Here is a 25,451-nt window from a genome sequence, read left to right as displayed (position 1 = left end):
GAGACGGAAAAAGGGGGAAACCCCGGGAGGGGGAACTGGAAGGGGGCGGGAACCCGGGCCCCGCCCCCCAACCCGGGGGAAAAGGGCAACCCCCCACCAAAAAAAAAAAAAAAAAAAAAAGAATGACTGAGCCCTGCTTCTGTAGCAGAAAGTCCAACTTTTCTTCCTAATGGATGCCATTCTGAATAAATCTTATCATAAAACGATAATAATTCACTACAATTATCACTAATTTGTCTTTTACCCATGTATTCAACAGAGACCACTCTGACCCCATCTACACTGGGGCTGTGTTAGTGATACAAAGTGGAGAGAGCCCCTTACCATAAGCACTCAGACCCTCCAAACATCTGCTACTGAAAAGAAGGGAGTGGAGACTGGAATGATTGGCCTGGCTGTCTGCACTAACCCACCGCTCAGTCGCCAGAGCCTCTTGGCTCTGGTCCACATGGAAGAGAGTGAGTTGGTGCTGGGGGAGAAGTATTTCCCCTCTGCGTTGGTGTCTTTTTACCCTGTGAAACGCCTGCCGGGATTCCATCCCGAGAGGGAGGAAAACGATGACAATTAGTGTTCTGGTGGAAGATTTAGCACCTACTACAAAACAGAGGTTTGAAAACCTATTTTGCAGCTCTCAAATTTCTATTTAAATGACTTGACTTTGACGGCCCAGTGCAGATACCAGGGCCCAGTGGAGAAAGCCCTCAGCCCCCTCTCCCCAGGAGCTTACCCCTGCCTCGAGGCTCCCTTTTTGTCTCTCTTGCTATGTTATGAAAGGAGAGCATCTGGGAACACTCAAAGGCTGACTTCTGCCTGTGTGTCCCACCCTATCCCAAGGTGGCTGTGCTGCTGAGGGACTCAGGCCTGAGGAAGCAAGTGCCCGTGGCCTGGGGCAGGGCCATGCAGTTGCATGGCTTTCCTGTCGCTCAGGTCACTGAGGGCTGTTCTTGGCACTGTCTAGAAAAGTTGCTTGAATCCCTGGAGTCACAGTAATCTCATAACCCAACCTATGCCCCCGGGCCCCTGCCGTGTGAGTAGAGCCTGCTGAACTTCCTGTGCTAGTGAGACCGGCTGACAGCCACAGTGCTCAGGGTCTAACCCCACCAGCCTGGCCTTTCTGTAGGATTCCCTGTCTTTGAAAGGATACTGGAAGGGCAGTTGTTTTTCTAAACTTACTCCGAATTCTGAGCCACCGCACCTGGCCTAAATATGTTTTTTTAAAACTAAACACACTGGTGCGGTGGCTCCCGCCTGTAATCCCAGCACTTTGGGAGGTTGAGGCGGGCGGATCATGAGGTCAGGCGTTCGAGACCAGCCTGGCTAACATGGTGAAACCCCGTCCCTATTAAAAATACAAAAATTAGCTGGGCGTGGTGGCGGGCGCCTGTAATCCCAGCTACTCGGGAGGCTGAGGGAGGATAATCGTTTGAACCTGGGAGGCAGAGGTTGTGGTGAGCTGAGATTGCGCCACTGCACTCCAGCCTGGGCGACAGAGCAAGACTGCATCTCAAAACAAAACAAAACAAATAAACAAAAAAACCATATTTAATTCACTTGGTCTCTTATATGGGCTTGTTCTATTTAATTTTCTGAGTAAACACAAGGCTTGGCTTTGTGACCCAAAAAACATGGGCAGCTAGGAAGCTGCATCGTCCAGACTCCTGTCACAGTGAATTGTTGTCTTTCAGTGTTTAAAAGCAATAAAAACAAAGTTAAATCAAACATGTAATGACTGCTCCCATTCAGTGGCCATTGGAGATGTTTATTATGACACTGCTTCAGCTGGACACGCAACCATGTGACACTAATGTGTCATAGAAGGTCTCTGCTTTGAGCACTTTGGCTCATTTTAAATAGCAGAATTTTTAAAAATATACACAAGGCTGGCTTTCCAATGTTTAAAATCATTGTAGAAACCAACAGGTTGAACAGAAATAGAAAAATACAGAAAACGGCTTTCCTGCTTTGGTGTCGGTTGTGGCTGCCGAGGAACGTGATTGCTGCTGTTTCGCTGCCAGGTCTGTTGGGATCAGCTCAGTCTGCGACTAAAACAGCTGGATCATTGACTCTCTTGACTTGCCAACACCAACCCATTTGACTGAAAAAGCAGAAAAGACTGTTATGATATACACTGGAGGCAGAAAATTCAGAAAAGTTTTCTTTTTTTTTTTTTTTTTTGAGACAGAGTCTGGCTCTGTCGCCCACGCTGGAGTGCAGTGGCGCGATCTCGGCTCACTGCAAGCTCCGCCTCCCGGGTTCACGCCATTCTCCTGCCTCAGCCTCCCAAGTAGCTGGGGCTACAGGCGCCCGCCACCACGCCCGGCTAATTTTTTTTTGTATTTTTAGTAGAGACGGGGTTTCACCATGTTCGCCAGGATGGTCTCGATCTCCTGACCTCGTGATCCACCCGCCTCGGCCTCCCAAAGTGCTGGGATTACAGGCATGAGCCACCGCGCCCGGCCAAAAGTTTTCTTTAGCGTCGTATCTTTCTGTGTAGTTCATCTGGTAAAAAGGGCTATTTTCTCTCCAAATGGAGACAGTTCTAATTTTTAAGTTATAAAGGTAGTGCAAGCCGGGCGCAGTGGCTCACGCCTGTAATCCCAGCACTTTGGGAGGCTGAGGCGGGTGGATCATGAGGTCAGGAGATCGAGACCAGCCTGGCTAATATGGTGAAACTCCGTCTCTACTAAAAAAAAAAAAAAAATTAGCTGGGCATGTGACGGGCACCTGTAGTCCCAGCTACTCGAGGGACAGGCATGAGAATCGCTTGAACCTGGGAAGCAGAGGTTGCAGTGAGCCAAGACCGTGCCACTGCACTCCAGCCTGGGTGATAGAGCCAGACTCTGTCTCAAAAAGAAAAAAAAAAAATCTATCTATCTATAATTAAAAAAATAAATAAATAAATTAAAAAAAAGAAGGTTGCGCATGTTGGGGGACTGATCCTCCCGCAGCAGAAAACAGGAGTCTCTTCCCTTCTCCCTTGGAAATGGCAACCTTAGTTACTTAGTGACTCTCCCTGCAGGCCCTTTCTCTGTAGGTGCAAACACCCCTGGGCTATGAGAGTAAACATACGACACAATCATATGGCTGGCATGTGACCCATCTGTTGTTCTGGATGCGGAGACGCAGGGGCTCCTGGCAAGGTCACACCCACACCCTGGCCACAGGAGCCGTGCTGCCCCAGCTCTGAGTCCTCCTCCCCTCCTGCCATCCAATATATTCACTTGGTGACCACACTTGGTTTTCTTATTGCTCACCAAGCCCTGCGCTGGGATGTGGGCCCCTTGGGGCATCCAGGGTGCAGGGAGGGTGGCTGGGGATGCAGGGCACCCACCTGCGACACCCACGTGATTCTCCACAAAGCGGATGTAGTTCTGGGCCTGCGGGGGCAGGTCCTCCCACCTCCTGGCGCCTGTGGTGTCTGCTTTCCAGCCAGGCAGCGTTTCATATTCGACTTCGACCTTCTGAAGCATCTCCTGGTTAGCTGGGGGAAGCGCACAGGAGATGAGTGGGGCCCACAGACCTCTCTCCTATCACCAAGGAAGCAAATATTTGGTGACACGGCCACCCCCATCCAGGGCCTCCTTGTTCAGGGACTCAGCAATGAGGAAGGCAGCAAGTGGGCACGTGGCCCAGTTTGATTTTCTCAGTGTTGGGTGGTGAGCAGGGGACAGCAGTGGGGCTCAGACACTGACTACATGCCTTCCAGACCAGAGGGACATGACACATATGTGCTACCCACTCTGCTAGAACCTCCACTGTGACATCAGCTGAGGCACTCCAAGCCTTGGCTTGGAAATTCTGAGACTCTAGAATCCTGAAGCACTAAGGGATCCTGAAGCATCTATGTCCTCCCACCCCAACAACATCAGCTCCCAGAGGGCAGGGACCTCCGCTCTGTGCAGGACTCCGTGGCTCATGGTAGAAGACGACCACCCTTACAGATGGAAGATGCTGGAACACAGGTTCTCGCTGCAAATGTGTTTGAGCCTTGGAGCCAGGCAGTGTTTGCATGTCCTCCTGGGACCCTGGACCACCATGAGGAGACCTTGCAGGCCTCAGCAGTGCATCCTCTCAAAGGTCAAGGGTCAGGAGGGTCAGGGACACTGCCTGCAAGGACACACACGGCTCCTGTGGCCAGGTGGCCCTCTGTGGTCTACACAGATCTGCTGAATGGAGACCAGCCAGGGGCAGCTCACCCAGGGCCGCTGGGGAGGAAGCCATTGTGGGGGTCAGAACATGACCCTGGACTGAGGTTGAGGGGGCACGTCCAGATGTACACGAAACTGTGAAACCCAGGAAAATGGCATCTCCTTCATGCTTTCCAGAAGAAGGGGTACACGGGAGCAGGGATCCCAGTTAGATCTTTAAAATCTCACCACAAAGCATATTTTCTCAGATGAAATAGTTATCCTGTACATCTGCATAGAGCTTTAGGTTTTCCAGAGCTGACTGCATCCACTAACTCCTGTGTGCCTCCCGTGGCTCCCTGCAGGTGGGCCTTTTCCCCAAGGCAGCTGAAGGACCCCCAGGGTCCCAGGCGCGTAGTCTGTCCCCCTTGCCATTCCCACAGCACTGGAAGGCGCCTGCAGCCACCCCTGCCCGGCCAGGCCTCCCGGGGAACATTGTGGTGAGAAACCCATGAGAGGCGAAAGCCATGATGGAGGCTGGTCCCTGGAGGCAAGCTGCTTGCCCTGTGTCCTGTGAATGTGGGAACTGTCCCCTCTCTGAGAAGTCACAGGTCCCATCTATTCCAATACCCATGAAACGGCCCAATGGGCAGAACGTTCGGCCCAATGGGCAGAACGGCTGCCCCACTTCACATACCTGGGAAATAGGGAATCCTCTTCCCGTTCAGCTTGTACGAGATGCCGACTTTAATCTCACCCAGTACATCCAGGATGTCCAGCTTCGTCAGGGCCAGCCTGTGGAAAGCAAAGGGGCCAGGCAAACCCACGAAGTGGTCAGCAATGCTGAGGTTTCTTCCATTTGCTTTTCACCTCTCACTTCTGTTATTTATAGCAGGGGTCCCCAGTCCCTGGGCTGCGGACCAGTACTTGGTGGTGGCCTGTTAGGAACTGGGCTGCAGAGCAGATGAGTGGCAGGCAAGCTAGCACTACAGCCTGAGCCCTAGCACACGGTGAGGCTGGCGCCATGAACCCTGCGTTGCACATAAGGAAAGTGAGGGTCAGGGACCCCAGACGCCACACCCTCAGCTACTAGGTTCCTCTGCTTCCTGTTGCTGGGTTGGCTCTACCCACCCAGGAGGGGTCTGGTTAATTCTCGAGGAATTTTGGCTGATGCTGTCAACCCTGGTGGAAGATGTGTGACTCACAGCCTTGGCCTGTCTGACTGAGCTGGAGAGGAAGCCGTGAGCCCAGCCATCACGCAAAGCCTCTTTCTGATTCCTGGGAGACAGCCTGAACAGCCGGGCAGACAGCCTGAACAGCTGGGGAGCCTGGGCCAGTCTGTGAGGAGCAGAGGGGCCTGCAGAGTGGACGCCTCGACAGGCCGGCACCAGTGCTTCTGTCCTCCTAGCAGGATGACGGTGCATCCTTTCGTCCTGGGGACTTCCGGTCTCCACATGAAGCATTTTAACCTTTTACAAGTGCCGGAACGCCCTCATCCTTCACGGCATCAGCCCTGGGGTGGGAGTTTGTGCTCCCAGGGCTGGCTGCAACACACCCTGCACAGGCCTCCATACCGCTAACCCCTGGGCCGTGCTTTGTGGAAGGGTCGAGATCAGTGGGAAACCTTGTCCAAGGAGACTTGGTGGCCCTCAGCCCCTGCGTCAAGTGCTGCTTGCCTCTGCAGGTGTCGGGAGTCAGGGACGGTCCCAGTGGGGATGGCAGCAGCATGGGTTGCTTACGCAGTGAATCCATTGACCATGTGAGCATATCTCAGAATCATCAGGTCGAGCCAGCCACAGCGCCTCTTCCTGCCTGTGGTCACCCCCCACTCGTGGCCGCGGGTCTGCAGCAGGTCTCCAATCTCCTACATGAGAACAGGGCAGATGTCACGTGGACTGTGGTGGGGGCCTTTTGCGGCCTGGCCCTGCTGCTCCCCCACCTCCCCCTTCCCACACGCAGATCTCAGAATCCCTGAGGCTGCCCCGCCTCCGCCGACAGTCCTTACGTCTAGCTCCCCCACATCCCCATGTCCATGGTAAGCCTGTCCGGCAGCTGAGGCTCACAACGGGCAGGGCCTGGCCCACAGTGCCGTGTGAGCCGGTGAGCACTCTTCCTGAACACACCAGACCACTAGGCTTTGTGAGCTGGGGAAGGCACTGGCAGCCTTGCCGTCTTCCCCTCCTGCCTTGGGCAGCTGGGGGAGGTGGGCCTGGCCCTGCAGCTTGGCTTTGGGGGTCAGGGGTGTGTGTATCTCCTAACACCTATCCCTGCACCCTCTCAAGCCTCTCTGGAGAGCATCCGCCCCTCCCTGTGTTGGCTCTCCCAGCACCTGCCCTTCCTCCTGCTCAGGCACAAGGGCCATGTCCTTGCCCTACCAAGGGTCACAGGTTGAGGCTGAGAGAGGAAGGCTGGGGCCTCCTGAGGATTCTGGGGCCACAGCAGCTTCCAGAAACCTTCCTGAGGCTGGAGAGCTGGGTGGGGTTGTGGGGGCTGGCTTTCAGCCCCAATTCTAGCTTGGTTGTGACAGAGGACCGCCCCCAACCTGGGGACAAGGCCGAGGGAAGGTGCTTAGTGTCCTCCCTGAGCCAAGGTGAGTCCACCAGCTACCCCAAATGAGGGTGTCCTGAGGAGCTGCAAGGCGCCCCCACTTGCCTGTGGGCCTCACACTCCGAGGGGAGTGAGGTCATGTGTACATGTGTCCATGTGCACACCCTGTGTGAGCTCATGTGCTGCGGCCGTGGGAATAGGCCCACCCCAGTGCCTCTTACTAAGCCCCACCCTGGCCTGCACAGCAGGAAGGGCCCTGGTAGGAGATGGGGAAATGGTACAGGCAGGGTCCCCACAGCCCCCACCCTGGCACTGCTCACCCCACCCCTGGCACCGCTGCCGGGCCTCCCTGTCCTCCCATGGGGTCCTGAGGGCCTCGGGACTCACGTTGATCTGTTCGGTGGGGAAGGCCCCGATGCCCACGCGTGTGGTATAGGCCTTCACCACACCATACACGTCACCTATGTTCTGCGGGGGAATGCCTAGGCCTGTGCACACGCCGCCCACGGTGCAGTTGGATGAAGTCACAAAGGGGTAGGTCCCTGCAAGACAGAGCAGGTTAGGGGGCTACCTGTCATCCCCTGTAGATTACTCCACCCAGCCTTCTCAGTAAAGGGCAGCGGGCAGTTCAGACCATGGGGGGTCCCCTCCGTGGGGGTCGCTAGCCTGTCCTGGGGGAGTGGCTGAATGGGTGCTGTGTGCTGGGCTATGTGGCTCACATAAGAGTCTGGGGTGAGGGGAGGAAGTTGCCCACAGCATGGCCTGAGGTGGCCAGGCCGCCTTGGGGGTGAGGGTAAGCTGGTGCGCCTGTGGGGGTGAGGACAGGATATGGCTGTACAGACCGTCGGAAGGGCTGGCTCTGACCCACCTTGCCAGGCTCCCTGGCCCCACCCCTGACCTTGTTACCTTGTCACCCTGTTCTTTCATCTCTAGCCCAGCCCTTTCTCCTCTCCCTTCCCTTGCTGACAATAGGAACACTAAGGACATGAGGATCATTTCCATGGGCATGGATGGCACTGTGGCCTTGGAAAGCGGGTCTGCCCCTCCCTCCCCCATCTGTTCCCACAGCTCTCCGCAGCTGGGTCTTCCCTGGCAGGCACGAAAGGTCGCTGGCACGCACATCCTCCCGGACATACCGAAGTCAATGTCGAGGAGGGCGGCGTTGGCACCCTCCACCAGGATCTTCTTGGGGGGGCCGTGGAGTGCCTCATACATAAAGTAAACACCATCTCGGACCATGGGTCTGATCCGCTCAGCAAAGCCCTGCAAGGAAGGACCAAGCAGCAGAGTGAGCCTGTGACCTGGGGCAGAGGAGTCCTGCGTCCCCAAGAAGGTTGGCCAGCCCATAACAATGCCTAATAACGGTTGTGCCCCAAGGGTGTTCAACGAGCACCAGGTAGGACAACCAGCCTCCCTGGAGGGGCACTTCGCAGCCCCCACACTGCGGCCCCGGCTTCACCTTGAGCCTTTTGAGTTGGCCTTCAATGTCTATTTCCAGGGTGGGGAACATCGACTGGTGCTGGTGGGCCAGGTTCTTGAATCTGCACAAGGGACAGTCATTGTCACCCCGTCACGGTCCACACTGGTCCTCAGGGCCCTCCCCACTAGCCACAGACCCTTCTGGCAACCTCTCCCCATCCTCTCCCGGGACTGCAGATGGCTCAGGTACCTGGAGGAAAACTCATCGAAATCTGACAGGAGGTCGCAGATGCGGAGGCCCGTCCGGGCAGCTTTGGAAGAGTAGGTGGGTCCGATTCCCTTCTTGGTGGTGCCTATACTGAAAGATGAGGAGGGGGTGCCCATGAGAACCCAGGAGCCCCAAGGAGCTCAGGCATCCCACTGAGGCCATGACCCCCGCCGGCTCATGACTCCAGTGCTCACCATTGCTGCCTGTGTCTGGCTGAGCTGTGAGTGTGTGCAGTGTGGGTGTACGCACTCGCATGGATGTATGTACTGGTACGGTGTGTGCCTGTGTGTGGATGTGTGCACACTGAGTGTGTGCCTGTGTGTGGATGTGTGCACACAGAGTGTGTGCACGTGTGTGAGTGTATGTAGGTGTGGCTGTGTGTACTTTTGTGCATTTGTGTGGGTGTGTGGGCTTGTGCGGTGCGTGCACATGTGCATACCTGTGCGAGCATGCGTGGGCGTGTGGTGTGTATGTGAGAGCACGAGTGTGTGCCCTTGCCTGTGTGAGAGTGTGAGTGGGTGTGTGATCACCTCTCTGAGGACACTCATCTGCTTCACTTCTGTGTCCTTGGCACATCTGAGGTTCTACTAAACTTTTTTAGTGTTCCTCATGTCCTCCCTGGGGCCTGTGTGGAGTCAGGAAAGATGGTGGGTGTGACAGGCTACGGTAGGGCTTATGCACTCCTGTGGGGGGCTGCGTGGCAGTGACAGCCAGCAAGGACAGTGTGCAACCCCAGAGAGAGACGGGCTGGCTCGTCCGGGGGTTGGGTGATGCACTGTGGAATTTTGACAGGTGCCATTCTCCAGGGGCTTTGAGTGGGTTGAGGTACCCTCCTCGTGCCCAGGACCAGACACACCCCACAGTCTACCAGCTTGCGGGCCCAGAAGGCTCCCTGAGGGTGAGAGTGTCCCGGCAGACTTACTTCTTCCCCTCTTGTGCCTGGCGCTGCACTTCCTGAAGTCCATCGACAGCCTGGTGAAAATCGAACACTGTCGGGTGGGCCAGGTGAGGGCACCAGGGAACGGGAGAGAAGCAGAGGACAGATGTTTACACATGGAACTCACCTCCTGCTGGCCTGAGTCTCCTGGGAAGGGGGTGGTCGAGATTTCAAAGAGGACAAACTGGGGTGTGACCATGAGTGTCTGGGGCTCAGTTTCCCCATCTGCAAATGGGCTAGGGATCCCTGACCCAGCTCCCACCTTGAAGCTCTTTAAAAAGGATAACATGCAAGCTAACGGAGCCATGTGGAACAAGAAGGCCTTGGGGACTTCCCTGATCTTGGTGGCCGTGGAGGAGCAGGGCCGGCTGGCAATGGTGGGGGCAGGAGGGGCTGTTCCCTGTACCCCAGTGGGAAACGTACCAAGGTGGGCTCTGTCAGAGATGATGAGCCTCTTCTCCCAGTCCTTCAGGCCTGTGGGGACACGGCATGCAGGTGGGTCAGTGTTCACTGCAGCTCACACGTGAGAGGCCAAGGCTGGGCTAGCTCGCCCGGCTCCCATCCGGGTAAGGCATGTGGGGGCCGACAGGGCCACCTCTGTTGCACAGCAAGCAGCAGGCCCGCCCCTCATTGCCTGCTCCCCAGCTGAGGCTCCCGGACCCTCACTCCACCCCCCGCCGGGATGCCCACTCTCATGCCTGCAGGCTTCACCCCTCCGGGCTGGGGAGCCGGAGCTGGTGTGAGTGCCTGGCCTTCCTCCCTACCTGCAGCCACTCTGAAGGTGACCTGCCCCCTCAGGGCCTCAGTCTGGGTACCCCCTGGTGCCCATGTCCCCAGAATCACATTCTCCTTGTTCTTTTCACACCCATCCCGCCTTTGAGCGTGAGGCTGGAGCTCAGCATCCTCCCAGACCCACTCAGGCTGCTGTCTGTCCCTACCCACACTAGGTCTGCCTTGCCCACACCCCCAGCTGGTGGGTCTCGCTCACTGCCTGCAGGCCTCTGTGTGCCTGGCCAGATGCTCCTCAGAGCCCCCAGGAGCCACATCCTTCCCTGCAGGCATAATGAGCCCAGCAGTCCCCACTTCCCACTGGGTGTCTGGTCCAGGTCCCTGGCTCCTTCCCAGACTTCCTGACCTGAGTCTGCAGGTGCTACCTGGCCCTGTGATGCCAAGGCTGCCAGCGTCTGAGGCCTCTGGGTTGCCTGGCTCACTCGTTTTCTGCACAGGTAGAGCCAGTGATGAGCTGAGCCAACTGTGTTGGGAATCCACCCCCGCCAGTCCCCTCCGCGGGAGAAACCCTCAGAGAGGCTCCAGCCAACACAACCTCTCAGGGCACCGTGTCTGGGACAGGGCAAGTCTGCAGGAGCTTGGACTTACCTTTCTTTTCATTCTTCTCTGCTTCCTCAAACAAGCCTGGCAAGTGGATGACCACCCCGTTGCCTGCATGAGAGACAGAGGCATGAGACAAGAGTTGTGTCCCAGACATTGGAAAATGTACATTAAGAACAGCATGAAGTGAATGGGTACAGTGGCTCATGCCTGTAATCCTGGCACTTTGGGAGGCTGAGGCAGGAGGATCCCTCGAGGTCAGGAGTTCAAAACCAGCCTGGCCCACATGGTGAAACCCCATCTCTACTAAAAATACAAAAAAAAAAAATCTGGGCATGGTAGTGCGTGCCTGTAATCCCAGCTACTGGGGAGGCTGAGGCAGGAGAATCACTTGAACCTGGGAGGCAGAGGTTGCAGTGAGCTGAGATCCTGCCACTGAACTCTGGATGACAGAGTGACTGTCTCAAAAAACAAACAAACAAACAAACAAAAACAACCCAGCATGAAATGGGCACACCTATGTTCACAGCAGCATTATTCACAGTAGCCAAGAGCTGTCCATTGACAGATGAATGGATAAGCAGAACATCGTCTATCCATATAATGGAAAAGTATTCAGCCTTAAAATAGGAAGGAAATTCTGACACAGGCTGCAACGTGGAGGGGCCTCGAAGACATGATGCTGAGTGAAATAAGGCAGTTACAAACGGACACAAACAGGATGATTCCGCTTATATGAGGCCCCTGGAAGAGTCAAATTCATAGAGATCGAAAGTAGAATGGGAGGCACCAGGGGCTGGGAGAGGGAGACTGGGGAGTTGTTTGATGTTTCAGCATTTCAGTGTGTGAAGATAAGAAAGTTCTGGAGGTGGATGGTGGTGATGGTTGCAAAACAATCACATTCCTTGGTATTTAAGGAGCTGAAAATTGATGTCCCCGCAGAAACCTGCACATGGATGTTTAGAAGCTCTATTCATAATCGCCGGAACTCGGCAGCAGTCAAGAGGCCCGTCAGTAAACAAAAGGAGAAGTCAGCGGTGGTCCCTCCAGACAGTGGAGTATTATTCAACACTGGAAACAAATGAGCTATCAAGCCGTGAAAAGATGTAGATGAAAGTTAAATGCATATTACTGAGTGGAAGAAGCCAATCTGAAAAGGCAACATACTGTACAATTCCAACTCCAAGATTCTGAAAAAGGCAAAACTACGGAGACAGCATGAGTGGCTGCCGAGGGTTGAGGAGGGAGAGATGAACGGGTTGAGCTCGGAGGTTTTTAGGACAGTGAAAAAAGTCTGTATGATACTCTGGTGGCAAATACACAGCATACATTTGTCCAGACTGGCAGAATGTACAGCGCCAAGTGTGAGCCCTAAGGTGACTGTGGATGCTGGGTGATGGTGATGTGTCAATGCAGGTCCATCGACTGTAATAAATGCACCACTCTGGTGGGGCATGGAAGCTCTTGCCTATAATCCCAACATTTTGCGATGCTGAGGCAGGAGGATCACTTGAGGCCAGGAGTTGGAGACCAGCCTGGGCAACATAGCAAGACTCCCATTTCTTTAAAAAAAAAAAAAAAAAAGGCCGGGCGCGGTGGCTCAAGCCTGTAATCCCAGCACTTTGGGAGGCCGAGATGGGCGGATCACGAGGTCAGGAGATCGAGACCATCCTGGCGAACACGGTGAAACCCCGTCTCTACTAAAAAATACAAAAAACTAGCCGGGCGCAGTGGCGGGCGCCTGTAGTCCCAGCTACTCGGAGGCTGAGGCAGGAGAATGGCGTGAACCCGGGAGGCGGAGCTTGCAGTGAGCTGAGATCCGGCCACTACACTCCAGCCTGGGCGGCAGAGCGAGACTCCGTCTCAAAAAAAAAAAAAAAAAAAGCATATATGTACTAGCTGAGTGTGGTGGCACAAGCCTGTAGTCCTGGCTACTTGGGAGACTGAGGCAGAAGGATCCCTTGGGCCCAGTAGGTTGAGGCTGCAGTGAGCTAGGACTGTGCCATTGCACTCCAGCCTGAGTGACACAGCGAGACGCTGTCTCAAAACAAAAAACAAAACACAAATATACCCCTGAGCTCTAAACCCTTTGCTTGAAGACGAAGCCCTTCAGGAAGCCCTGCTGCCTCTCCAAGGAGCCCCTTTCCCTTTGCCAGTTCCTGCTGAGGCTGGCCATGGCACAGGCTCAGCTGAGGGAGACAGGACTTCAGTCCAGACAAGAGTGACCTGGAGTCTACGTAAGCCACAGTGAGCACAAAAGGTCACCCAAATGCCACGGCATCCTAAAATAAACACGTGGCAGAGGCCCGGAGTGTCGCAAGCTGAGGGTGTCTGTGTGAGCCCTGGCACGTCCTGCCACTTGCTAAGCGGTGCCTCCTTGGCCTTGTTTCCCGCCATGTGGGGCCCAGGGCTGGGCAGGACGGGGCTGGCGGCTGGAGAAGGCTTCCTGCAGCACAACCGGGAGCGGCCAGCCAGCGCTACTGCCCAGTCTGCCAGGGCCACGGGCTCCCGCGACATGGCGGGCAGGCCACCTCACTGCTTAGGGCCTCCCTGCTGTGAACTAGGGACCGTCCCCACACTGTCCTAACTCCACCGCTGGGAGGGCCAGGGACTGGGTCTGCACCCAAGGGGACAGTCTTGGGTGAGTCACTCCAGCTCAGCCCCTGACCACACATGGCCCCTGCGGCAGCCACCTCTGCTCTATCTTCCTCCCGCTGCTCACATTCGACGGGCTCAGGCCCATGCCATCTGCTGGGCACACATCTGAGGCGCCCGAGCCCCCACTTCCTGACAGGCTGAGAAGGGGTCAGATACGTCAGAAGGATGGCCTTGCTGTAGTCTGGAAAGAGCTGGAAGGGAAAGTACAAGAAGGGGCCTGGCTGGCTTGGCCACTGGGATCAGGAAAAGCTTCTCTGAGCAAGGGGGTCTTGGGCTGAGAGCTGAGGCCAGGGTGCACAGTGCAGGCTTCTGACCAAGAGAGGGAGGGAAAGAGAGCCACGGAACCCTGGGGGCAGAGGTGGCTCGCCTCTCGGAGCACTGAGTGGTCACCCGTGGCTGCAGTGAAGTCCACAGGGAGGGGCTGTGTCCGGACCCAGGAGGGGGCAGGCGATGTAGAAGTAGGTCCCTCTGCAGCATGGACTGGGAAGGGGCTGGAACCAGGGCTGCCAGGTGGCCACAGCAACCCAGGCAAGAGGACGGCCATATGGCCCGGCAGGGCCAGGAAGGGCATGGCCTTGTCCACATAGCCTGGTCGCCACGCAGCGAGAAGCCAGGCCTGTCGCAAGCACATGCTCACTCACAGGTATGCACATGCAGTCACAGGCACGTGGGCGTGTGGTCTTGCAGAGTGTGTGCACGCGAGGGATCAGGGATCAGGCACTCCCGCTCCTGCGGGTGGATGTGACTCTGCCCTCCTCCCATCAGCCCGGTGTCCTCTCAGCTGTGTTCCCAGCCCAGGCCTGGGCTATGCAGGTTTCTATGCACCAGTGCCTGGTGGGGCAGGTGGAGGCCAGGGTCCAGCCTCCTGCTAGAGCCGTCATCACCAGGCTCTGGTACCCTGTACCCCTGCGAGTGGGGATCCTGGGCTGGCTGACACCCCCTTTCCTGCTCACATACAGGTGGGGGCAGGGTACTCACCAATGAAGGACACAGCCTTGGTGTTGATGATGCCGCTGGGCAGTAGGTGGAAGTCATACTCCTTCCCATCCACCACCACCGTGTGGCCAGCGTTGTTGCCCCCCTGGAACAGAAACCTGGCTGAGCTGAAGGCACTTGGGTACTGAGGACCCCCCGGACACGGACTGACCCACAGGCGGCTTCCTCTGTCCCTGCAGGGCACTGCTGTTGGATTTTGGGGTGCCTGGTTCGGTGGCCAGCTCTGCTGCGTCTGTGCAGGACTGGGATGTGAGCATCCTGCACCATGCAAGGAGTGCAGCCGTTTGGTCAGGGGCCTATGTTAGAAGGGTCTGGCCCAGGCTGGTGCCAACACTTCCAGGTGGCTTGGTACAGGTCTCTGCAGCCACAGGCCCCACTCTGGAGCTCTCTCCTTTCATGCAGGAGTGAGGGCCCAACCCTTCCGCAGAGCATGAATTCAGCCCCCGCCACAGCCCAACCTGCCCTCACCCTCTTTAGCAGGGACCCTTCCCTTTGAGCAGGTACCTCCCATCTAAAATGAAAAGGCAAAAGCTGTTCTGAGCCAGCCCTGTTCTGGGGAACACCCAGCCACAGGCTCCCCTCTCTGGGGGACTCCTGCTGCAGGTGGGGAGAGGGCCTGGGACTAGGATGTGCAGACTCAATCCCCTCCTGCCAGGAGATAGCCACATGACACAAGCAGACTGGGCCACCGCCCTGGACGCCACTGCCTTAGGCTCCCAAAGGGCCTCTTCTGCCAGTGGAAGCTGGAGATAAAGTAGGGACCCTCTCCAGGTGGGGCAACAACCAAAGCCCTCCTGCCTTTTGCTTGGCTCTGCTTAGCAGGGCACAGGTCCAGTGGGTGTCCGCTGCTGCCCCCACCCTCTGCTCCTACAGGCCAGGTGGGCTGGTGGCATGACAATTGCAGGGACACTCCAGCCCCAAGGCACAGCTCATAGGGCTCCCCTACATGTAGGCAGGAGTCCCCGCTTCACAGCTGAGGAAGGAGCAGCATCTCTGATGCCCCACAATGGCCCATTGCCCCTGAAGCCAGGCCCCCACCAATGGCAAGGGGTGTCCCTCCAGCACCTTTTGGTCTTCATGCCACCATAAGACACCCGTGTAGGCCAGGTGTGGCAGAGCCTGGAGGGAGTCCCAGAAGCTCTCACGAGAGAAGGCCAGGTCTCCAGCCCCACTTCCAGCCAGCCACAGGATGGCATGGGGGACCCTCCCTGTTGCCCTCTCTCCTTGAGCTCCACCTGGAAGGTGAGCAGGGTCCCGGCAGGGTGCTGGGGGACACACACAGATACCCTGCCCCACAGACTGGTCTGGCCTTTCCTTCACTACTGCCCTTTTGGGGCCCACTCTGCCCAGGACTCCAAAGTCCAGATCCAGCCCCACCTTCCTGCCTCACCTCCCAGCAGAAAAGCCCCCAACTTGTCTACCCATGAGGGATCCTCCCAGCCACACTGCACTGCTCTCTGCCCAGCAGGGGGGTCTCAGCTCCCTTCCCACCCTCACATGCCTGGCACTGGGATGTCCCACATAGTCTTTCCTACCTGCCCAGGCAGGACCCTCAGTGACGGCGGCCCCCTCCCTCTGCACTAGCTCCTCATGATGCATCTGGACAAGATTTACATGGAAAGAGCCCTGGCAGCTGGTGCCAGGGCAACCCTGGGGACAGAGGGAGGGCAGATCCAGAGATGCCAGGCAGGGCGCTCGCCCTCCTGGGACCTAACGTCACACATCGGGAGATTAGGCAGCACTCAGAGCCCTGAGGCCCCTTCCCAGGGCAGGAGTCCTCACCCCCACGCCCCGAATTCTGCCTGCCCTGCCTGGCTGGGCCCAGTCCTTGCAGGAAACCAGTTCAGGACAGTGGCTCTGGGCGGGGCGGTGCTGGGTGAACTGGGTGGGGATCCTGGGAGGTGGAGAGATGCGGGAAGCCTGCTGGCAGGAGGGAGGGTGATCTGAGGGCACCTGGAGGCCCTGGGGGAGCTAATGCTGCCAGGCGCCGAGGCAGGGTGGAGGTGGAGGGTCAGGGCACTTCCGCAGCCTGGGTGGGTGGGCGGGGCTCTCAGCCTGTGCCGCTCAGCAGACCCTGAGTCAGCCCTGGGCGTGCAGGTTCAGTCCATCGGGACGGGGCAGGCCCTGGCGTGACTGGAACAGACTCTGGGTTTGGGGGTCACCGCACCCTCCTGGAGACCCCCACCCTTACTCTGTCCTTGCCTTGGCACATACGTGGTGTGGTAATTCCTCTCCGCGGGGGTCACAGAGTAGGTTCATGCCCACGATTGCATCTGCTGCCTTTTGGGGGCAGTCAGGGGTGAGGTCTCTGAGGACAGGTAGGGAAACGGAGATAAGGGAAGCCTATCCCTTGTACAAAGCCCCGCCTGGGGTGGGCAGGCCTCGAGGGATGACCTGGCAGTCAGGGCAAGTGCTGCCTGCCACGGCAGAGTGCCCAGAGCCCATGTCAGCAGGCCCAGGGACGCCCCGCTGGGCACACCCTGGCTCTGTTGGGGGCAAACACAGGCTCCTAGGAACAGGCATGGCTTGTCGTGGGCCAGTGGGTGTCCGATGACCCCCGGGCCAGGGCCAGTGCCAAGCCACTCCTGGGAGCAGGAGCCAGCCCAGGTCACTGAGCCTGAGGCCTGCTGACCCGCAGGCCTTCCCAGTTCTGGGGAGCCCAGGACGATGGCCCCGGAGAGACCCCAGTCTGTCCTCCCCATCACAGTTGAGGTCTCAGGATGTCAGGCTGCACAGGCACGTGGTGAGAGGTTGGGGACAAGAAGTCCTCCTGCCCTTCCTCCAGCTTCAGCCTGAGATTCCCACAGCAAAGGCGTCCGAGGAGGGCTGGACAAAGGGAAGCTGGTACAGTCAGGCCGGGGCTCTGCACAAAGGCAGAGCCTTCAGGTCCAGGCCAGGGTCTGCCTTGCCATGGGAGCCACCAGCCAAGGCTGACCATGAGGCTGGCTGCTGAGGAGGGACCAAACATCAGGGCCAGCCCCGCCCTTCCTGGAGAGGGACTGGGACCTTCCCTTGGGGCTGCCTCGGGCTGCAGGTGGATGCCAGGCCCCTCAGCATGGTGTGCAGGGCAGTCGGGAGACTGTTGCCCTCTCACAGGGCTTCCTCCTCTTGCACAGACGCACCGGTGCCTCCAGCCCCACCGGTCTCCCTCCTCTCCTTTCCTGGCCCCTGCTGGCCCAGTAGATGGGTCTACGGATCCTGCCACAGGGGGCCTCTCAGGGTCTGCTTGTCCCAGGCAGCCCGGCCCTGAGCCCTAAGTCCTGTCACCATCCCCCCAGTGCTGAGCCCCCAGGGCAGCCGTGCTCACTCTGTCTTTCCTACCTCATGGAGATAAGTGACGGGCAGAAGAGCCAGGGTTGAGTGTGTGCCACAGGACAGCTCTGCTTAGGCATGGCTCCCACCACAGCCCCTCAGGCCAAGCTCCAGGGTCCTCATGTCCAGCTGGCAGGCCTCTCTCTGCCAGGCACCCCTCGGCTGCCCTGCTCCTCTAAAAGCAGAGCTGAGGCACCTGAGCTCAGGGAAGGCCATGGGCACATCCATCCTTCAGCCACCACTCAGGGTCCTCTAGGGGCTGCAGAGTCCTGCATTTACCTAAGATGCCCACTGCTGCCCCTACAGGTGGAGAGGAAGCCCAGGCCTGTTGCTCCTAGGAAAGGAGCCCCCTGCATGGCCAATGGGCTGAGCCACATGCTGTGAGCTGCCATGGGCGGTCACCCATGTTGCACACTGCACAACTCTGGGGGGTGCTGTCACAGAGCCATGGCATGAATGATGGCCCCTAGAGGTATAGCAGCTGCAGGGACACATCATGCCACCTTTCCACTGTTTGCCAGGTAAGGGATAGTAGATTAAGGTACGCCCCCAACTCTCAGAAGCACAGTGAGGCAAGGGTGCAAGTGAGAGAGAAGATACAAAGATGGACGGCGCAGAACACCTGCCTTGAGTGACCTGTACCCAAAGGCTCAGATCAGGCTGGGGGCCCAGAGTTAGGGGTACCCAGGGAGCCTGGTGGCCCCCTGGCACTTTCTACCTGCCTCCAGGTTTCTCCTGGGGTCTTCCCCTCTGTGGTGGAGCCTTGGGTCAGGACACTGGAGTCTCCCCTACCACTCTCTGCCTAGTCTGGCTGGTCACTCAAAGTCCCTAGGGGACATCCCTGCCAGCCGCCTCCCTGGTGGCAGGGAGTTCAGGAAAAGAGGCTGTCTCCATACTGGACGAGGGAAGAGGGGACAAGGCCCACTCAGGAACCAGACACAGCTCGGACCCCTGCTTTGTCCCTTGGGTCTAGCCAACTCACCCCTCTGGGGGCCAGGGAAGGCACGGCCCTGTGGCCAGCCCTGTCCCCACTGCCCCACTCAGGACCCTCCCCTCCAGGAGGCTGTGCGCACCCTCAGACCACCCACAGCACATCTCGGGGCCGCTCCTCAGTCCTCCCACCATTGCCGCTCCCTGCAGGCATTTTATATATGTACCTATATTGATAAGTAAATATCTCTCTACATCTTTCTCCATATCATCTGACTATCTGTAGTCTGCCAGGGCTGCCAAAACAAATACACAGCCTGGACAGCTTCAACAATGGATTTTTTTTTTTTTTTTTTTTGAGACATGGTCTCACTCTGTCACCCAGGTTGGTGTGCAATGGCGTGATCTTGGCTCATGGCAACCTCTGCCTCCTGGGTTCAAGCTGTTCTCCTACCTCACCCTCCCCAGTAGCTGGGATTACAGGCGCCTGCCACCATGCCCAGCTAATTTTTGTATTTTTAGTAGAGACTGGGTTTCACTTGGCCAGGCTGGTCTTGAACTCCTGACCTCAAGTGATCCACCCGCCTCAGCCTCCCAAAGTGCTGGAATTACAGATGTGAGCCACTGCACCCACCCGCTCCCCTCCAGGTGTTAAGGACCCGGCTCCTGCAGTCCTCCTGGGCAGGCAGGTGTGGCCTCCTGCATTTGACCTGTGGCTCCTCCAAGCCCTCTCCTCTCCCAGCGTCACCCTGGTTGGGCCTCCACAGGCACTGGGAAGGTGAGGTGTGGGCTGAGCTGGCGTGGAGTGGCCACTCAGTAGCTGGGAACTCCTTGGAGGCAGCCAGGGGAGGGCTGTGCTGTGACCTGGGGCTGGGCTGAGGGGCAGGGCCAGTTCCGGGGGCCTCTGCCCACCTCCTTGCCTCTGGGTTGCCACCCCGCAGCTCCTCCCCACCACGCCGGTGCCACGCTCCTCCCCACCACGCCAGCGCCACGCTCCTCCCCACCATGCCGACGCCACGCTGCTGACACCTGCAAGGCCTCTACACACACAGGCTTTGTCCTTGCCCCTCACCTCCACACTGCCCAGATGGCGCATGCCCTGCCCCTGCACTGAGCTTGTCACCTGCGCGTGTCCCAGCCTTGCCCTCCAGCCATCGTCCTGCTCCTGTCCATCCCGTCCCTAAACCCTTGGGATGCCACCTGCCATCTGCCTGGCTTGGGGGCTGTCCATTGACCTTTGACCTGCCAGGGCCCCCTCCACTCCCGGCCCACTTGGCCACTGCCCTGCAGTCCACAGGCCCCTTAATGCCATGGATGACTCCTCTGGCCACAGCGTCTGCTTGGCCCAGTGTTCCCAAGGAGGCCCCTTTCTCTCCTGCGATGCAGCTCCCATCGTCAGCCCTACCTGCAACAGCACCTGGGACGAGGCTTGCTACCTCCCATGCTCCAGAGCCTTCTCCCCACAGCATTAGCAGACTACATCTCTGACGGTGCCATGCCCCAACGCCACTGCACTCTGCCCGCTTCCCCCTCAGCCCTAGCTGTGCCAGGCCCATGCTATACCACCTCCTGGTTAAGCTCTCATGCAGGCTTGGGGAGGAGGGGACAGTGGAGTGGTTGTTTGCACCTCTGCCCCTGGAATGGGAGCAACCAGCTCTCCTGCCTCTGTGTCCATCCCCAGCCCTGGCCCAGTGCCTGGCTGTCAGCGAGCTCACGCCAGACAGTGAAGCGAGCAGAGTGGCGAGCGCCGGGGGAGGCTGACGGTGCTTCTCAGAGGCTGTGAGGCTCCTGGGGCCCAACCTCTTGGCACTGGCACCCAATGGCAGTTTGTATGACAACTATGCCCGGCACAGAGCAAGGGGCCCTGGCGCCCAGTGTGCACGCACCTGTGACTACCAGTGTGGTGCGGTGGGTTCAGCCACTTACACTGTTTCACTCCCTTCTGGGTTCTGCTTGCAGGTTCCCACCATTCACTCATTCCTTCAACCCAGAGGAATTGTTCTCTGCCCCTTTTGGTAGTGGGGTGAGGCCTGGGACAGAACCGACAGGTATGCAGGTCTCGGCTGCCTGGGACTGGTGTTCCCGCAATGAGGCAGGGCTGTGTTTAACTGCAGGGACCCTCTGTCCTGGAGCCATGGCCCAGTGACCAGCACCATCACCAGTGCAGAGGTGGGGTAGGGGAAGACCCCTTTCTAGAAGCAACCCCAGGCACTCCCCGGCCAAGGCAGCTGCCCCTCCGACTCCCAGAAGGTCTCTGGTGCACCCTGGAGCCTGAGGCAAAGCGTTACCTGATGGCCCCTTGGAGACAGCGCCCAGAGCCATGACAGCCACAGCACAGGGGCCCTCAATGCACAGGATGCCAGCTCCCACCTGGTGCTGCCACACCACAGAAGACACTGTGGGAACAGCCTGTGGTCTCACACCCCTGCATACATGGCCACAGCTTTCCACCCCTGTCCGCCAGCTGGACAGGGCTCTAGCTAGAGCTGGAGGGCATGGGAGGCTGGGAGTGCACTATGGAGACCCAGGGCAGGCCCCTTCAGCCCATGTATTGGGCATGGCCAGACATAAACAACCCAGTGCCCTGAGGTCTGCACTGCGGCAGAAGGACGGGGATTCTAAACCAGGCCAGGGCTCACCAGAGCCTTGTGGTCCTGGGCAGGGAGCCCAGTTATCCAGAGGAAGTAGCTTGGAGATGGAAGGAGGAACTAGGGGGTAAAGGCCAGGCACTGCCAGCCTGGGAATGGGGGTAGGGGAGGCCCAGCTGTGCCTGTCCTCAGCTGCCCATCTGAGGGGTACGAGCCGGACGTGCAGGCGGGGCACACAGGGGAAGGAAATGCCATGGACATGAGGGAGGAAGCACAGGCGGAGGTGCCTGGGGACCCCTCGGAAGTAGGATGGGGTGTCCGTGCCCAGAGAGGAGAGAGGGAACACAGGACCCCAGCACAGAGAGGCAGGCAACGTGATGTGGCCGCAGAGCAGGGAGGGCAGAGCTGGCTCAGAGGAGACTCAGCCTGGAGGGGAGAGAGGCTCAGGAGCAGGCAAGGAGGAAGGTGGCACAGTGGGGCCAGGGGGCATAGTGCAGCCTAACAGACCCAGAGCCACCCTGGAGTGGAGGAAGGACGGCCCAGGTGTGGAGGTGGGGGTGTGGGCACGAGGTGGGGGATGCACAATATAGGCTCAGCCTGGAGAAGGGAGGCTGTCCAGAAAACAGGTCCTAAAGGTGGACTCAAGGCGAGAGACTGTGGGAGGCGAGGACACTCTCAGGGGCCCCCAGGTGCACTCTGACCACAGGCCCCAAACGACCAGGATGGGAAAAGAATGAGGCGAGCCGTGCGGGGCTTTGGGCAGCCCCAGATCACCTCTGGGCAGGGTGGAAAGTCCATGTCCAGGGTGAGCAAAGCAGGGACTCTTGCCAAGTGCCAGGAACCACCAGGGGGTTTGGGAGCTGGGCTCGAAGTGATGGCTCTGCTGGTGCAGGCGTCAGCAGAGGGCAGAACCAGAGCCTGGGTGTGCAGAGGCTTGGGCAGCCAGGGAAGGAGCATAGCGAACACTCAGGGTGGCCCCAGGCCCAGGCGACCCTTCGGGGACTGGGGAGCAGAGCAGACTGGTTGCCAGGGCTGGTAGCTTCAGCCCTCCTGGCAGCCAGCCTGTCTCCCAGATGCGGCCCAGCCTGCTCTGCCTACTGCATGCACTTTTACCACCTGGACCACTCCGCCCTTGCTCTGTCCTCTGCTCAGCCCCTCGAGTGAGAGGGCAAGGTCGGGCCTCTGTGTGCCTGGAAACCCCCATGTCGGGTACCTTCATCTGGCTTCAGGCATCCACACTCCAAGTAAGAAAAGAGGCAGTCTTCCCTGGGGAGATCCAGCCAGATCCTCACTCTGCCAGCCTCTGACGACATGGGGTGGTCAGACATGGTATGCATAAGAACAGGGGAGATGCTGGGAGCCCGGTGGCAGGGGAAAGCCCCCACCGCTAAGAGGAGAGATGGCACTGTGAGGTCGGGGATCACTGAGCATTCGCAGAGAGCCTGGGGCTGGGGCCCCAAAGAAGACAGGTCCCTGACCTTCCCTTTGCAGAGCAGCACCCCGCTGAGATCCAGCTCGGTCCCCGCACTCACGGGTGGGGACAAAGGGCCAGGCCCTTGGCTATCATGGTGGGCACGTGGCACCCGTGGGGGCTCCAAACGTGGCAGTGACTCTCATTCCTCCGCACTTGAGCCTCCGTTCCCCTGTGAAGGAGCTCTTCAGGATGCTCCTGCCTCACTGGCTTTTGAGGAGGCTGGAGGGGGACAGCTGTGGGCTCCAGGGACAGACCTCTTTTATTCCCACTGGCTTGGAGAGCCAGGCGCTCTTTCAGGCTGTGGGGTGGCCTGGCGGGGGCAGCCTGGTGGCCCGAGTGTGGGATGGGCTCCAGCCTGCTGCGCCCTCCGCGCTCCTGTCTGCAGCTGCGAGTGAGCGGGGCTGTGGGGGGACAGAGCGGGGGCACAGCAGAGAGGGCCCAGATCCAGAACCACCTCCACAGCTGGCAGTGGAGCGGGCTGAACGCTTGTAGAGCAGCTGTGGCGGCCCCAGCCCGCCCTGCAGAAGTGCACGGCGTCCACCAGAGCCGGCAGCTCATAGGGAGGGGCCTGGGCCTCACGGGAGCAGAGGTCTGAGGAGGGTGGGGAGCCGCGGCTGCCCCACGCTGAGGGCGCCCTGGAGGGTGAAGAGCCGTAGAGCACTGGACACGCCCCCTGGCGGCCGGGGACGAGGTGGCGGGCAGAGGCAGCGTGGAGGGAGCATGGGCGGAGGACCACCTCTAGGACCTGGGGGATCTGCGGAGCGAGAGACGAGCTTGCCTGCTGCTTAGGATGGAGAGCGAGTGGGGGAGGTCCCCCACCGTTCCAGGAAGAACTTTCTAGGAAGCCACAGTCCCTTCCGGCAGGATGGGCTCAGACAGCCCTGAGCCACGCAGGGTGCTGGGCTGACTCCCTTCTCTGACAGGGATCGTCGCGAGCCCCAGCTCTCCTCTCCGGAGCTCAGGAAGGAGGCCACAGAACCCGGAGAAGGGGCTGTGCAGGGGCCCTTGTTCCATTATTGGCAACAGCCCCAGGCGGACTCCAAACCCCAGACGCATGCGTCCCAAAGTAGACCCCTTTGTGCCTGGAGCTGTAAGTCAGCCCATGGGCAGCAGACTTGGCTGCCCTGGCATGGGGCAGGCAGCTCCAGGGTGGCAGCCGAGAGACTGCCCAGTGTCCAGCTCAGTCAGAACAGATGGGGGCGCTGAGAGCAGCCGCGGGCTGTCAGAGGCCCCGCCCTCGGCCCTGGGGGACAAAGCGGGTCTGGCCTCCTCGGTGGCACTGCCAGCCACCAGGTCACCCTGGCCAGAAGTCTGTGGCCCTCCCTCTCCCATGTCTGGCTAGGATCATCCCAAGCACCCTCCCTCAGGCCCGGCCCCAACTGCCCCCCAGGACGGCCTGGCCCCCTTCCACCTCTGCCTCTCCTTAGCTGACTCACCGGGGTCAACCCCACCCAGCAGGCAGCTTTCACCCCCTCCACCACCTGCCGACCATGCGGGGAGCCAGCTAAGCCCTGTCCCAGACCCAGACAGGCCCCAGGTGATCACTGCAAATGAGGAAGGGGGGTGTCCCGAGGGTCCTCAAACCACCCTGGGGCTGGGTCCTCCGGTTCCCCCATGGAGGGTGCAGCGTCACGCCGATGGCATGCGCCACCCCCTGAGGATCGGGTGTCCCCAACTCAGCGACTTGTATTTATAGCTGTGCCCTGGCCAGCTGCCCAGATGGTGGAGGAGGGGGTGGGTGGAGGGAGGGCGGTGTGTGTGGGTCGGGGGTTGTGTAAGTGGTGCGTGTGCGTGCATGGGTGGGGTGGCCCTGGGAAAGGTGCTCCCGGAGGGAAGGCATCCAAGCGGGTGAGTGACCGGCCAGGACATGGGAGGACAGGGGCCGTCTGGGTCCGGGGAGGGGGGCTCGCTGGGCGGTGGGGGAGGGACCCGGCGCCCCAGCCCGCACCTGGCAGCGGCTGATGATGTCGGCGTCCGTGGCCAGCAGGTCCACCACCTTGCCTTTGCCCTCGTCCCCCCACTGCGCGCCCAGCACCACCGTCACGCGGGAGCCGGTCGCCGCCGCCTCCTGCTGCAGCCGCCCCCGCTTGACGCCGCCCGCGCCGGGGGGCCGGTCGTTGGAGGCTCGGGTCCCGGACATGCTGGCTCGGCTCTTCCGCTGCGCTGGCCCGGCCCGGAGCCCGCCGCCGCCGGCGTCCGCGCCATTAAATGGACCGGGGCCGGGGCAGGGGGCGGGCCGGGGGCGGGCCAGGGCGGGCGCAGTGACGCCCCGTTGACCTCCGGCCGCCAAATCCCCGCCCCTTCGCAGCCGCCCGGGAAGCCCAGTTGAGTCTCGAGCACTTTAGAGGTGAGGGGGCGCGTAGACCGACGGCCAGGCAGGCAGAGGGCCTGGGGCGCCCCACGACTTTGCCAACGGAGGCAGTTTCTCGCTAGGCCGTCGGGGACCAGGGCTTGTGCACCGCGACCTCACCCCGCCAGGCCCCTGCCGGGCCCAGGACTTCGGGGTTCCAGCAACTGCGGAGGTGGTCATCCCCTCCAGGGAAGGAGTGCGGTTTGCAAAAGGGGATCTGCGTTCTGCACCCCACCTGGAGGGTCCGCACTCTCGGGGAGCGCACCTGCCCCGCGCGGAACCCCGAGTCCCCTGGGCGCGCGCGCGCGCGCCCTCTGGCGGCCGCGAAGAGCCGCGCAGCGCGTGTGTCCCAGCAACTGCACGCACCTCGGCCCCACGGCAGGGGCCCCGCGTCCCGCCCCGGAGCGCTGTGGCTCGGGCCTGGCTGTAGCGAGCAGGCGGGCTCCAGCATGGAGCTCCGGCCCTCAGCACCCAAGTCTGGGGTAAAGGGACCCATGCTGTCAGCGTCACCTGGCT

The 25,451-nt window shown here is 59.5% G+C and overlaps 1 protein-coding gene across 3 annotated transcripts; it reads right to left on the bottom strand.

Moving 5' to 3' along the window:
• Positions 1-1,738: 1,738 nt before the first annotated feature.
• Positions 1,739-24,792, bottom strand: ADSSL1 (adenylosuccinate synthase like 1). 3 transcript variants are annotated; one of them, XM_025391467.1, is made up of 14 exons: positions 24,534-24,789; positions 14,264-14,366; positions 10,672-10,738; positions 10,623-10,624; positions 9,722-9,772; positions 9,284-9,350; positions 8,344-8,451; positions 8,134-8,215; positions 7,811-7,937; positions 7,062-7,216; positions 5,867-5,991; positions 4,825-4,922; positions 3,332-3,481; positions 1,739-2,095 (listed from the first exon to the last, which is right to left on the bottom strand). In XM_025391467.1, exons 1-14 carry the CDS (start codon positions 24,723-24,725, stop codon positions 2,043-2,045), a joined length of 1,380 nt encoding a protein of 459 aa, XP_025247252.1. In that variant the 5' UTR covers positions 24,726-24,789; the 3' UTR covers positions 1,739-2,042. The 3 variants fall into 3 exon arrangements, with proteins under 3 accessions (XP_025247252.1, XP_025247251.1, XP_025247253.1); XM_025391466.1 differs by lacking the exon at positions 10,623-10,624 and having other exon boundaries at positions 10,676-10,738; positions 24,534-24,792; XM_025391468.1 differs by lacking the exons at positions 10,623-10,624; positions 24,534-24,789 and adding an exon at positions 19,158-19,527 and having other exon boundaries at positions 9,284-9,333; positions 10,676-10,738.
• Between the last annotated feature and the right edge of the window lie 659 nt (positions 24,793-25,451).

This window comes from Theropithecus gelada, chromosome 7b, assembly GCF_003255815.1.
Source record: "Theropithecus gelada isolate Dixy chromosome 7b, Tgel_1.0, whole genome shotgun sequence".
In the NCBI taxonomy this organism is placed as follows: Eukaryota; Metazoa; Chordata; class Mammalia; order Primates; family Cercopithecidae; genus Theropithecus; species Theropithecus gelada.
Note: the sequence above shows the minus strand (reverse complement) of the source record. Positions and strands in the feature narration are given on the sequence as shown.